The 12,848-nt window shown below is 44.4% G+C and overlaps 1 protein-coding gene across 1 annotated transcript in view; it reads right to left on the minus strand.

The window, feature by feature from the left end:
- LOC147693350 (transient receptor potential cation channel subfamily M member 2-like) overlaps positions 1 to 12,848 on the minus strand; it is a 1,918,272-nt gene that overhangs the window by 1,834,427 nt on the left and 70,997 nt on the right. Inside the window, exon 4 of the mRNA XM_086933680.1 lies at positions 5,463 to 5,598. Within this exon, the coding sequence (XP_086789806.1) occupies positions 5,463 to 5,555 (93 nt within the window). The 5' untranslated portion in view covers positions 5,556 to 5,598. The remainder of the gene's footprint in view (positions 1 to 5,462; positions 5,599 to 12,848) is intronic.

Consider the following 12,848-nt stretch of genomic DNA (forward strand, 5'->3'; position numbering starts at 1 on the left):
TTCCGTCACTTCTGAAATGCAGGGCTACACCGTATTTACAGGAATTTGGTGCAGCCTTGCATGTCCCCCTGCGCCGATGCTAATTTAGCTGGCCAGTGCCAACGCAGGCACCCTTGCGATTGTTCCTGTGCAGGAAAGTGCCCCTTCCTGTCCATAAACAATCTAAAATGGCGTTTTGTACCTTCTTTTTTAAGTTCAAGTTTATTGAAACCAAGCATGGAAAAATACTACAATAACATATCATAAGTAAGATAATAGAAATATAAATAAAGATATACAATTAGAGCATATGAGTAAAAATAATCAATAAACAATAAAGTCTAGATAAGGATTAGAAAGGGGGAGAAGAGGGAAAAAGAAAAAGGCAAAAATACAAGCAGTTTATAAAAATAAAGAAAACATTAACAATAAAAATGAATTCAGAGAAATAAGACAACAAGAAAAATGCTCATGGAGGCTTGCGTACTTGTTATGTTATGTTATGTTACTATTTGTTTTGTAGAGCGCTCAGCTGCTCCAAAGAGCGTCCCGGCGCTAAAGATCATCACACCAAGTACCAGCAACTAACATAAAGCCACAACAGCACCATAATTAACCATAACAGCATTACAGGGCAAAAAGATAAGTTCTAAGTCCCTTCCTAAAAACAGAGAGATTGGTGCACGTCCGCAAGGTCAGGGGCAGTGTGTTCCAGAGACGGGGTCCAAGGTAACTAAAGGAACGACCTCCACAGCGAGCACGCTTCACTGTTGGGACAATAGCCTTAGCCTGGGCAGCAGATCTCAGAGGTCTAGATGGGAGATAGAAATTGACCCTTCTCTGCAGATATTCAGGGCCGAAATTGTGAAGCGCCCTAAAAGCTGTAATGAAGGTCTTAAAAGAGATGCGCTTACGAATCGGCAGCCAATGCAGAGAGACAAGGAGATTGCTGGCCCTGGCTCTTCTAGTTAGACCGAAGATTGCCCTGGCTGCAGAATTTTGAACTATCTGCAGACGAGTCAGCAGATATTCAGGAAGACCTAAGTAAAGGATGTTGGCGTAGTCTAGGCGCAAGCCTATTAGTGCTTGCACCGTGATCTTCTTATGCTCAAAAGATAGATAAGGCAAAAACTTATGTAACATCCTTAAGATGGCAAAGCACTTCCCAGTCAAGCCAGCAACCTGGGCGTTGAAGGAAAGAGTGTTATCAACCATCATACCCAAATTCTTAGCTGTGACCGAATCGCTGGCAGGGGGAAAGATGGCCGAAGGCCACCATTGCTTCCATCTTAGGTCTGCAGGACAGCCAAAGAACAATATCTCGGATTTGTCGGAGTTGCATTTGAGGCCACTTTTCCCGAACCATTCAAACACAAACTCCAAACACTTCCGAATGGCTGCTCCATCGAAGTCACATCCCCTGTCACAAGTGAACAGGAGTTGTGTATCATCCGCATAGGATATGATCTGGGCCCCTAGCTCCTCCACCCGTGCCGCCAGAGGTGTAAGGAAGATATTAAAGAGGGAGGGACTAAGTATGGAGCCCTGCGGGACCCCTACCTCAAGCTGCGGCATCAGGGCGGAGAAAGGGGGATCCCAGATCGTTTGTCTCCGGTCGGCCAAAAAAGACTGAAACCATGCGAACACCGTTCCCCGAAGCCCAATCTCCCAGAGTCTAGTTAGGAGGAGGTCGTGGGGAACGGTGTCGAAGGCCGCCGACAAATCAAGCATGATAAGCAGGGCCTTTCCACCCCTGTCGAGGGTCTCCTTCACAGCCTCGTTTACCTCAAGTAGAGCGGTTTCGGTGCTCAGGTTAGACCTAAATCCAGACTGTGACTGATGTAATAGGGAGTTACCCTCTAAAAAGTTGGTAAGGGTGGTGTGAACATACTTTTCAGTAACTTTGGCCTTCCTCAGATAAGGGCATTGGGGTATTAGAAGCAGGATTTGAGGGAGAGATGGATGAAAGATATGGTGGTCTCTCTCAATTGCTAAGGAAACAGGAGTGACGTAGTTCGTGTCTAATCTATGATGAAAGCAAATGGCATTCCACCACGCAGAATACGAAACTTTAGAGGAATCTTTCCAGTTGGAAGTTATCAAATGCAATGCAACAGCTATGAGTAAATCAAGCAACTGACAATAAGAAGAACTTGAGGCCAGGAGGGAGATAGGGAACCTAAGAAAACAGCAGAGGGTGAGAAGGGAATGGTTGTGTTAAATATGATATTTATGCGAGACCAAATTGAGTTCCAGAATGTAGAAATAGCAGGGCAGAGGAAGAGCATATGCATTAAATCGGCATTAGGAGATGAGCAAGACCAGCATGAGGAGGAAAGATCAGGGGAAAAGGAAGCTAATCTAGCGGGAGTGTACAAGAATGCGTTTTGTACCTTCTATGTGTGCTGCTTTGTCATTTTTTTAATGATTGTTTATGTGCACGAAGGGACATCGTCCTGCACATAAACAATGGCCTTTTGCTCTTTCAGCGCGTGCTGCACAACTCAGCACACATGAAAACAGCAAAAACGAGGTGAAATAAAGCATTTCTCCTCTTTTCGCCATGTTAAGAAGTGGTTTTCCCTGGTCTTAATTTTGGAGCTGCCCCATATGTACGCCACCCTTGTAAATATGGGGCAGCATCAAAATCAATGAGTGGTGCGGTGGAACGCACAACGCAACACTCATTGTCCTCCCACTTTGTGCTAAGTATAGCATGTAAGGGTGCCCTATTTCCATGGTGGTGTTAAGCCACATTAAGTGGTTTACGTCTGCCTTGTAAATAAGGCAAAGCTCGTATCGCCAAGGGAACATCTTTAAAAGTGACGTCCCTGTGGAGATATGGGCTTGTAAATATGCTCCTTTGTGTCCCTCCGAGGGTCTTGCCATCTGTGAGTCATTTACCACTAATGTACTGTCCTAATTAAAACACTTGAAAGGTGTTTAATTTCAATCTCAAAACAAGCATTAGCAAACAAACAGGTCTGTCTCTGTGTTTAGGGAAGTGTTTGGTAAAAGTTGGACAACTCTGTGTGTGATACTCCTAGAAAGAAAATATCATAATGAAGCAACCACTTGGGCTCCACCAATACAGAAGCTGGAAGTATAGACCTCTGTTCCACAGACTGTGTTAGACGAGTTACAATTGATCCTCAATGAAGAGCGTTATAAAATGGAGTCAAGTCCAAGAACATGCCATCATGACTGCAAAGTAAAACAAACTTGGAACTGTGAAGAGTGAGTAGCTTTAGCTTGTAGTAAAGACACAGGATGCCCCTCTAGGCAAAAAAATATATAAACCTGATGTGAAAATGTAATTGACAGTAAAGTAAATCCATCAAAATACACACATTGACTCTGATTAACAACACGTGTCATGTTGCTTCTGCAATCCGACAAAAGCACAACTGGAGCACATCATGGGGTTGTGCCTGTATAGGCACCGTGAACGTCACTTCTGGTGCCTACGATGCCACGTTCAGATCAACAACACCACCTGGCGGTGCTCAAGAGAACTGCTGAAAAAATCATTCAGCATCCAGTCTGACACCTGAAGACTGTACTAAGGTAAGGAATGTGTGGCCAGAAAGTGTGGGGTATTGTTACAACAATTAAAAAAAAAATAGTAAAGAATTGAAAGGCAGAAATAGATGAACGGAACAGGTGAAGACAAAAATAGACTGTCGAGTTCTTCAGATGGTGCGAATTTGCATTTGAAAACCAGCAGGGATTTGTAGGGGGCGTTGACTTAGCATTCTGAGCTTTTGCTTAAAAGGAGAGGTAGGGGAGGGGCTTTGACTGGGAGACTATACAAGTTGAATAGGTGAGGTCTTTCTGATGGGGATGGATGAAGTAACACTGCAGTGAATTGAGTATGTTTTTGCAACAGTTGAGTTCATCTGACAACAGGACAATGTTCAAGGTCTTGGCCGAAAGGAATGAGATGATTATGGGAGTTAAAGTAAACCTCCCGGCTCAGTGTAGAGGTTGGGAGAAGACGAGGCCAGAAGGACACAGGCTGGGAGATGAGAGGTGGCCACTGAGTGTGATTCACCATACCCTGGCAGAATTGTGAGAAGGTCCACCCCAGTTATGAGACTAGCCCAGCCTGTCTCTATTGACTTTGGAACAAACTGTGCTAACAGCAGCAAGAATAATCTTTAGCCTACCAAATTATGTCTCTCCTACGCAAATCAGGCTGGAGCTTGGCCTACAGTCACAAAAAATAGCTCGCAACGCTGCTTATGTGAAATGCTGGTTTAGGATTAGAAGCTCCGATAACTGCTCTCTGAATTTCCATCTACGGAAAGAGATAAACTCAAGCAGAGCTTGCTCCCCAAAGGATTACCTGACCGCATCCATAAACTGCCTAGGCCTGAAGGAACTCTGGACAACTATGGGAACGCAGAACAGCTTTAAGTCTTTGGTAAATAAGACAGTAAAAAATATATCAGTACTTGAAGACAAAGAATCGCTCAGGAGAAGGTCCCATGGTTGGTGCGTGCTGCAGAGCTATACAACTCCTGGCCCTCAAGACTATCTGCGTGCGGGCTTCAGCAGGAGGCTAAAAGAGAAATACCTCCGGTTTCGATTGGGACTTCTTCCTGTCCTCCCACATTTACCGCCATGGAAGCGAACCGCAGAAATAACTGAATGCCGCCCCTGGGGGGAAGCTGAAGAGAGAATCATGCATCTACTATGCATTTGCCACGGTCTGGACCTAGAACGATGCTTGTTCCTGAAATCTATCTTTAACACCAAGAGGATAAGAACCTGCAGGCAAGCAGTGAAGGCTTGCTTTGGTGGAGGAGACATACAGCTGGCATGCCGGTTTGTACAATTTATGGTGGCGGCAGAGGAGAAAATGTAGCGACCTGACACATCATAAAACAGCTCTAAAACAGGGGCTAACCCCGTCTGGTCCCGAGATCGGACTCTTCCTTTTAAAAACGGGGAAACGCCTGACATAATAAAGTTCTCCTTCATCGCCTTGAAAACTACAGGGCTTTGGAAAGGCCCAAGGTCAAGAAGGACAAGTAGTATCTATATCATAAAATTGAAACAAACCTGATAAATGCAACTATTAATTCTGTGACTTTTAAATACAAATGCAATTCTTAAACTCTTTTAATCTAGGTTTTTATATCTCAACTTTTGGACTAAGGATTGACTAAAGCACACATGTTAATATAGACATTCTGTTGGAGTAAGGCTCATCCAAGCTGCAAAGGAAAACTTGGCTAGGCCATTTCCTCCCATATCTCTTTCTATCCTTATTGTTTCTGCAAAAATGATGAACTTTTAGTGTACTATTTTCATGAATTTGTTTTTATTTGAGCAATCTCCTTTTTGTAAAGGTTTTTAATAACTTGTACAATAAGTATTTACCTTACCTTACAGCCTGTCTCTATTGAAAGAAATTGCTGACTCTTTACATACTTGATCCTGCTGCGTTGCCTTGTAGTCCCTCCCGCCTCAATTACCTCTGATCCGTCTTTTCGTACTAAGGGCACATCCTCGCTTTTCTGTCCATCTGATTCAACTGAGCTCTGCTCGCGACTCCCACCGGACGCCATGGCCTTTGTGACTCTGGTTCCGCTCCTTCAGAGATCTCTCATCCTGCATAAATGGGTAAATGGGTTTTTAGCAAAGGCTGTTCAGTTACAGGTGAAACACAAATATCAATTCTTCAGTACAGAGACCTCCTCAGGGACAAAAGTTATCTTTGATTCAGTTGCCAAACATCTCTTCTGCAGAGTCTGCTACAGGGGCTGTAGAAGAGCCAACTCTTCAGTCGGTTTCTAGCCGAGAAGTCTTCTTACTCATCGCCAATCGCTATTCAGCAGCTCATTCTGAACAAGGGTCTTGGGGCTCACAACAAGCATTGCTTGCTTCATACTAATGCCTATTAGCAGTAAGAATGGGCGGAAAATCCGTTTCGCTCGCGGATTTTGCGGATTTTCGGTAAATTCGCAATCCGCGAGATTCGCGAATCTCCCGCAAAATCCGCAAATCCGCGAGCAGCGGATTTTGCTCGCACTGTTCGCGTGAGTTCGCGGCTTCCCAGTACAACTTCGCGCCCCGCGAATAAGTGCAAAATTGCAGAAATACGATCTTAGCAAAACTGAAACTACTTACCAGGTTCAAAAGTTCAGGCTCATCATTAGTAGCCATTTCCTGTAGTGCTTCCTGAGGGGCCCCTCCAGAGTTCAGTTGCCAGTTGCAACTATTATGTGACCCTGCTCTGAACCTCAGAATAGTTACACATATGCCACAAAGGTCCTGAATTACAGCTAAGGGAGACAAGCAGGAGCCAGGCTGGAAGTTCAAATCCATTAATCAGCCCCTAATTCATTATTGTCAGTTGGGGCAGGGCAGGTGTTGTAACTAATTTTGCAACAATGAAAGCACTTAGCAAGTGCAAAAGATCACTAATCAGGAAGCACTAAGGAAGCAGGTGCCAGCTAAAAAAATATTCTGTGACACATTAATCAGCCCCAAATTAATTCAGGTCACTTGAGGCAGGGAAGGTGTGCTTGCGTTGCCACAATAATGTACACTGACTGGACAACCAGAGGGTGCTGTGATGAAACAGAGGGTGGCATGGGTGGGCCAGAGGGTGGCATGAGTAGTCAGAGAGTGGCAGTGGTGACAGAGAGTGGCAGTGATGAAGAAGAGTGTCCCAAACAGGCTGGACACGTAGAAACAACAAGTTCGCGAAACTTGCGACCCGACAGGTAAGTTCGCAATTTGCGACATTGTACAAAACCCTCGCGAACTGGCAGAAACCCGCGCAAACACACAAAAAAAAAAATCTGCAAATTCGCGAAAATTTGCAGATTTTGCGGATTGCGAGTTCGCAAATCCGCAAAATTCGCGAACGCGAGATTCGCAAAATTCGCCCATGCTTAATTAGCAGACACTCAAATTATAAGTGATGGAGAATGTGAAGTACAGGATCTCCATGTATTTGTCTGACGTCACACATGGAACAATAGAGCAAGTTTGCTGCTTAGACCAATGGCTCTACCTACCCCATGCCTCACTACCCTACTATCCCAGACCAATGAACCCTGGTGCCCCTGGTTCTTCTTTTATTTCTACACAAGCCGAACCCAAGATGCCCTGTTTGTAGGCAGATGACCCTTCATGATGCAGTCATTTAGTCCAGGTTTCTGAATCCTGTTATCTCATGTTCAGAGTCCCCGCTCTCCAGTGATCCATCAACCAAGGCCACAGAGCCCAGGGATCGCTGATCTCGCCTCCGTGTCCCGGAGACCCAACGCCTCTGAGCCCCTCTGCCAAGGCCGCAGAGCTCCAGGCCCAGGCGAGTTCTCGCCCTTCTGCCTCTCACTCTCAGAACCCCAGAGCTATGACCCATAGCAAGGCTTCATGGGCCCAAACAGGTGCGCAACCCAAACTATGACCCGGACTTCATGTCACCCCACGGGGACAGGGCTAACACTTCACAGAGCTACCCTTTGACCCAATACAAGAACATGACAGTAAATTGTGCATTATACAAATATTGGTCAAACATGATACAATTATAACAACAGTGTTTTAGTGGATTTCACAATGTTTACAGCCTGCTGACATGTATAATGAATTTTACAATGTTTAAGAGGTTACTGACAAAGATCTTTAGAAAAGAGAATGAGTGACTTGACAACTAAAAAGCTGCTTCTGTAGATTTCAACTTGAAGCAGTTTACAACCAGATTTCACAAAGTTGTTTCAAGACAATGAGGCTTTTTGCCTTTGCTCCAAACAGCCCTTCTGTGAAAAGACAACAAGTGGATTCATTCTTGTTAATCCAGTTTTCAGAAAGACACTGCTGCCGACTGTTGGCCACAGGTATGCTTCACTTCAGTCTGCTCATTGGGACATTGTAAGAGATGTGTGGTGGGGGCCGCACACATTTATAGGTCTCATAATATTGAGCGTTTTAAGTTAATAAACCTGATTTTAGGATGTAAAACTGGCAAGTCATGGGCTTGATTCCTAAGACATCTTCAACTCCTCCTGAGATGCAATGAGTGAGTGGCAGACAGTTGGCAATAATACCACCTCCTATTTACTCTGCCAGCAATCTGCCCTATCCTAAATCAAAATACAATAGTGAAGTAGTATCCTATGTTGATCAGTTCTCATATGAGATGACTGAACTACTTCAATGCAGGTAGCCACCAAGCATGACGACTGGCCCAAAAGGAAGCAGCTTGAAATTACATTGGAACAATCAATTTTATAGACCGCAAAGAATACAAGGATTCTTTCAATTCCCGGGTCACCTAGGGATTGTGGCTGATGGGCAATGTCTGGCAAAGAGGTCCCTCCAACAGAAACATAAATATTGCCTCCTATTAGCAGGTTGGAATAAAAAACATGCTTTCAATTCTGCTGAGGCACCAGCAAATAAAGTGTCAAATTCACAAAAAATATGAATGTTGTTATTTCATCCAGGGATAAATGTGCATTATAACTTGCAACATTTGTTGTGAAGTTCCCCAAAACTCCTTTTGAAAGAATGGCTGCCATCTTCTCTATAATAATGGTTCCTAAATGTCTGTAATAATGATAGCTGGCCTGGGTAGCAAAAGGGCATACCCATGAATGGGTCACACAAGAGACAGCAGGCAGAGGGAAAACCACACAAGTTATCCATTGAATCAGTGATGTAACACATCAGTCTTGCAGTAGTCTGAGAAACAGACCATAGAGGTGTTTTAGACGGAGAAGTTATGACTCTGATTAAACATAAATTACATAACCAGACTTCACATCGATGAGCTATAGCTCAATCTATCCAAAGGTCTGGCTCCATACACCTAGGCATCCCTCAGGCGACGATGCTCCATCATCAAAAGAGCCAAAGCCCATCCTTTCTGCTCAAGGTCTCCAGAAATTGCCACCAGCCCTGCGTTTAGTGCCTGAGGGCACCCTCTGAATATATTGAAAACCAATATTTACAAGATATGAGTTCAGTTGTTACTTAAAATGTCCAACAAAGGCCCTCAGGCCTCTTGGCATTGACGAATTTCAAGAACCCTTCTAAACATAGAATAGTCCTCTATTTTGTCCAGGCCTAGGTGGATTGTATTCCAAATAGAGGGAGTAACAAAGGAGAAGGAACTTCGTAATAAGTCATGCTGCCCTCTCCACAACACCTTCCTGCTTGTAAGTAGCCGGTTCAGTAAGGCCTCTGTTCAGTCAAGAAATAATGGAAGCATTAACACAAGATTTCATGTGACACAGAATAACAAGAAGGCTGTTCTTCAAAATGCTGATTTGGAGGTAACAGGACGACACAGCAGGATGCGTCGGGTGTAAATGCCATCATAGTCATCTTGTCTAATGTAATTCAAAACAGCCACTTGAGCAATCTCAGCACTTTAATTAAACTAATTTGGCTAGCATATCGTTACTGGGGATGGTCAAGATGTTTGGAAAGCTTGTACCAGAACTTATCAGCAACTTTAGTGACTGCTCGCAAAAGAAAGATGAGCCTAGAGTTAGCTTCTGCTCTGAGACCCACGCTTGATTTCTTAAAAATGGGTTTGGCAGTCCCTTTCTTCCATCAACTAGTAACAGTGACAGTTGAAAACAGGTGTTAAAGATAAAGATGTAAGCAGGTGTAACAATTTGACAGTCCCACCTGGACGTACGACTTTAGGAAAGTAGACAAGGAGTAAACCTTCCCCTCTTCCTTAATCATTTGGACAGCTGTTAGAGGAGTAAAACAAGCATTTACAACCCAATGGTCTCGGCTTTGTTAAAGTTAGAGCTATTGGCATTGCAAATGGCATATTTTTCATTTTTTGTTTTTTTAAAACATAAATGGTATTGTCATTTACAATGGCAATAGGTGAGCATTAGAGAGTAGTAGAGAGCCACACACACACACACACACACACACACCCAGCCACAAACACACACACACACACAGAGCCACACACACACACACATAGAGCCACACACACACAGAGCCACACACACACACACACACACAGAGAGCCACACACACACACAGCCCCCTCACACACACAGACCCCCCCACACACAGAGCCACACACACACAGAGCCACACACACACACAGAGGGCCACACACACACAGAGCCTCACAGAGCAAAACACACACAGACAGAGCCACACACACACACAGACAGAGCCACACACACACAGACAGAGCCACACACACAGACAGAGCCACACACACACACACAGACAGAGCCACACACACACACACACAGACAGAGCCACACACACACACACACACACACACGCAGCCACACAAATACACACACACAGACAGAGCCACACACACAGACAGATCCACACACACACAGACAGAGCCACACACACACAGACAGAGCCACACACACACAGACAGACCCCCACACACACAGAGCCACACACACACACACACAGACAGAGCCAGACACACACACACACAGCCACACACACACAGAGAGCCAGATACACACACACACACAGACAGAGCCACACACACACACGCAGCCACACACACACACACAGACAGAGCCACACACACAGACAGATCCACACACACACAGACAGAGCCACACAGACAGAGCCACACACACACAGACAGACCCCCACACACACAGAGCCACACACACACACACACACAGACAGAGCCAGACACACACACACACACACAGCCACACACACACAGAGAGCCAGATACACACACACACACAGACAGAGCCAGACACACACACACACACACAGCCACACACACACACAGAGAGCCAGATACACACACACACACAGAGCCAAACACACACACACACACACACACAGGCTAAGCTTCCAGTCGTCGAATCTGACACTACCAACTAGTGGCCTGGCTAGTCCAAACTAAACTGTGTGCAGGGGTGAGCACTAGCCAGGCAATATTAATAAGCATTGGCAAAGCCAATAGGTTTGGCCTATGCAAGATCTATTGTTTTTTTAAATGATGCACCGAGGTGTGAGCTGCTGTGCGACATAGCTTAAAGTAAAACAAAAAAGCAAAGTACGTGCCCAGACTGCGTCATAGCATTTTTCTTTTTACTTTAAGCTATGCACATACAAACAAGTTAAAATTGTTATTTTCCCTATACATAATATGCAGTTTATATTATTGAACAAATGCCCATTGCCGTTACCAACGTGTCAAAGTGTAGCTTGCTGGAAACTGAGCATGGAGAGGCTGTGGCATTATGGCCAAAGCTGCTGATTTTGGAGTTGAGGAACCAGGTTCGACTCTGCACCAACTCAAAATCCTGTGATTATGGGCAAGTCACTTAATGTGCCTGTAGAAATTAACATATTCTTGTGTAATGTAACTGGTGCTCATGTAAAGTGCTTTAAGTCCTGCAAGTGGACTTGAAGCTACATAAAACAGGCTATGATGGAGGTAGGCAACTAGAGACAGGGTGGGAACGGGGCATGCAGCGATAGAAGTGAGGTGGTGGTGGTGGTAGTAGGGAAGGGCATTAATACAAAAAGGGGGCATATGTGGGAAGTATTTAATGACCTAGCATTGTTACAATCCCTACAAATACTGAAAAAACAAAGTGTAACAATGGGTCAACAAGAAAATTATGCAGCTATCTAAATGACTGTGTGTGTATTGAAAGAACACAATCCCTGAATCCAATGTATTCTTGGTGAAAAATATGTTCCCATCAGATACCCGTCCTGTACCGCCCTACATCACTTGGGATCCTTCACCCGAAGGAAGTGGAAAGAACCACTTAGGATTAGGTAGATTGTGGCCTAATCAAATGTGAAGGAATACAGGGTGTATGAGTATAGACTATGTGGTGGTATCAGGGGGCACAAGAAAATATATAGGCAAGCAGTGCAATAAGTGCTCGCTGTAGCATGTGATAGTGAAAAAATTAATATTGGGTTGTGGGAGTGGAAAAAGAGTTTATTAGGGTCCTACCCACACCCAAAGTTAAAAAACAGTGCAAGTAGTCTTAACAAATAACTACTGAGGTCTTATCTGGGTGGACATGTTTTTGCAGTTTCATTGGCTCAAAAGATACCAGTCTGCTTCATCAGGACCTTGTTGTTAATAGAGTGCTACTGCTAATATTCAAGTGCAAAGTGTGTATAAAAAATCATATCACCTGAGAACACCGGTTGAAATGATCCATTCAGTCAACAAAAGACAAACACACATGTAAATACAAAATACACACAGTTAGTGACGATAGCTGCAAATGCACAGAGATAATCTCGTGATGTTCATTTATATGCCAATCATTTATGGTCAGTGGTTGTAACAACAATCAACTCATTGAACCAGGTGCACGAATCCTGGATTTAACCAAAATTATAAACACTCACCCATGATCTAGGGAATGGACTCTCCACCTCACCCGGCAACAGCTCAGGTACAAATGGAGCACCGCTCTAATGAATGTGAACAAAAAGAAAAATGAAAGAGGAAGAGTTCGCTAGAACTCAGTCTGAAAACACATATTCCCTCAACCGTTTAAGGGTTATAGCCAGAAGTCGAGGGAGGTATACAATGTTGTTAGTGATACAGCCTCTCAGTGTTCTTTATTCGGTTTGTAGGGAATTGCACAGCCAAGCGTGTTGTGCCTTTTGAAGAGTCAAGCCGCTTTGAGCATGGAAGGGGCGATCTCGATCTCATCTATAGTGGAACCAGCACATTCCCAACTTACTTGCGTGCCTGCCCTGCGTGTTATGCCTCTTGAAGAATCAAGCCATTTAAAGCATGTGCGGGGCGATCTCGATCTTATCTATAGTGAAAACAGTATGTTCCCAACTTTCCTTCGTGCCTGCCCTGCGTCTTATGCCTCTTGCAGAGTCAAGCCGCTTTCAGC

Source organism: Lissotriton vulgaris, chromosome 8 (assembly GCF_964263255.1).
Source record: "Lissotriton vulgaris chromosome 8, aLisVul1.2, whole genome shotgun sequence".
Taxonomy (NCBI): domain Eukaryota; kingdom Metazoa; phylum Chordata; class Amphibia; order Caudata; family Salamandridae; genus Lissotriton; species Lissotriton vulgaris.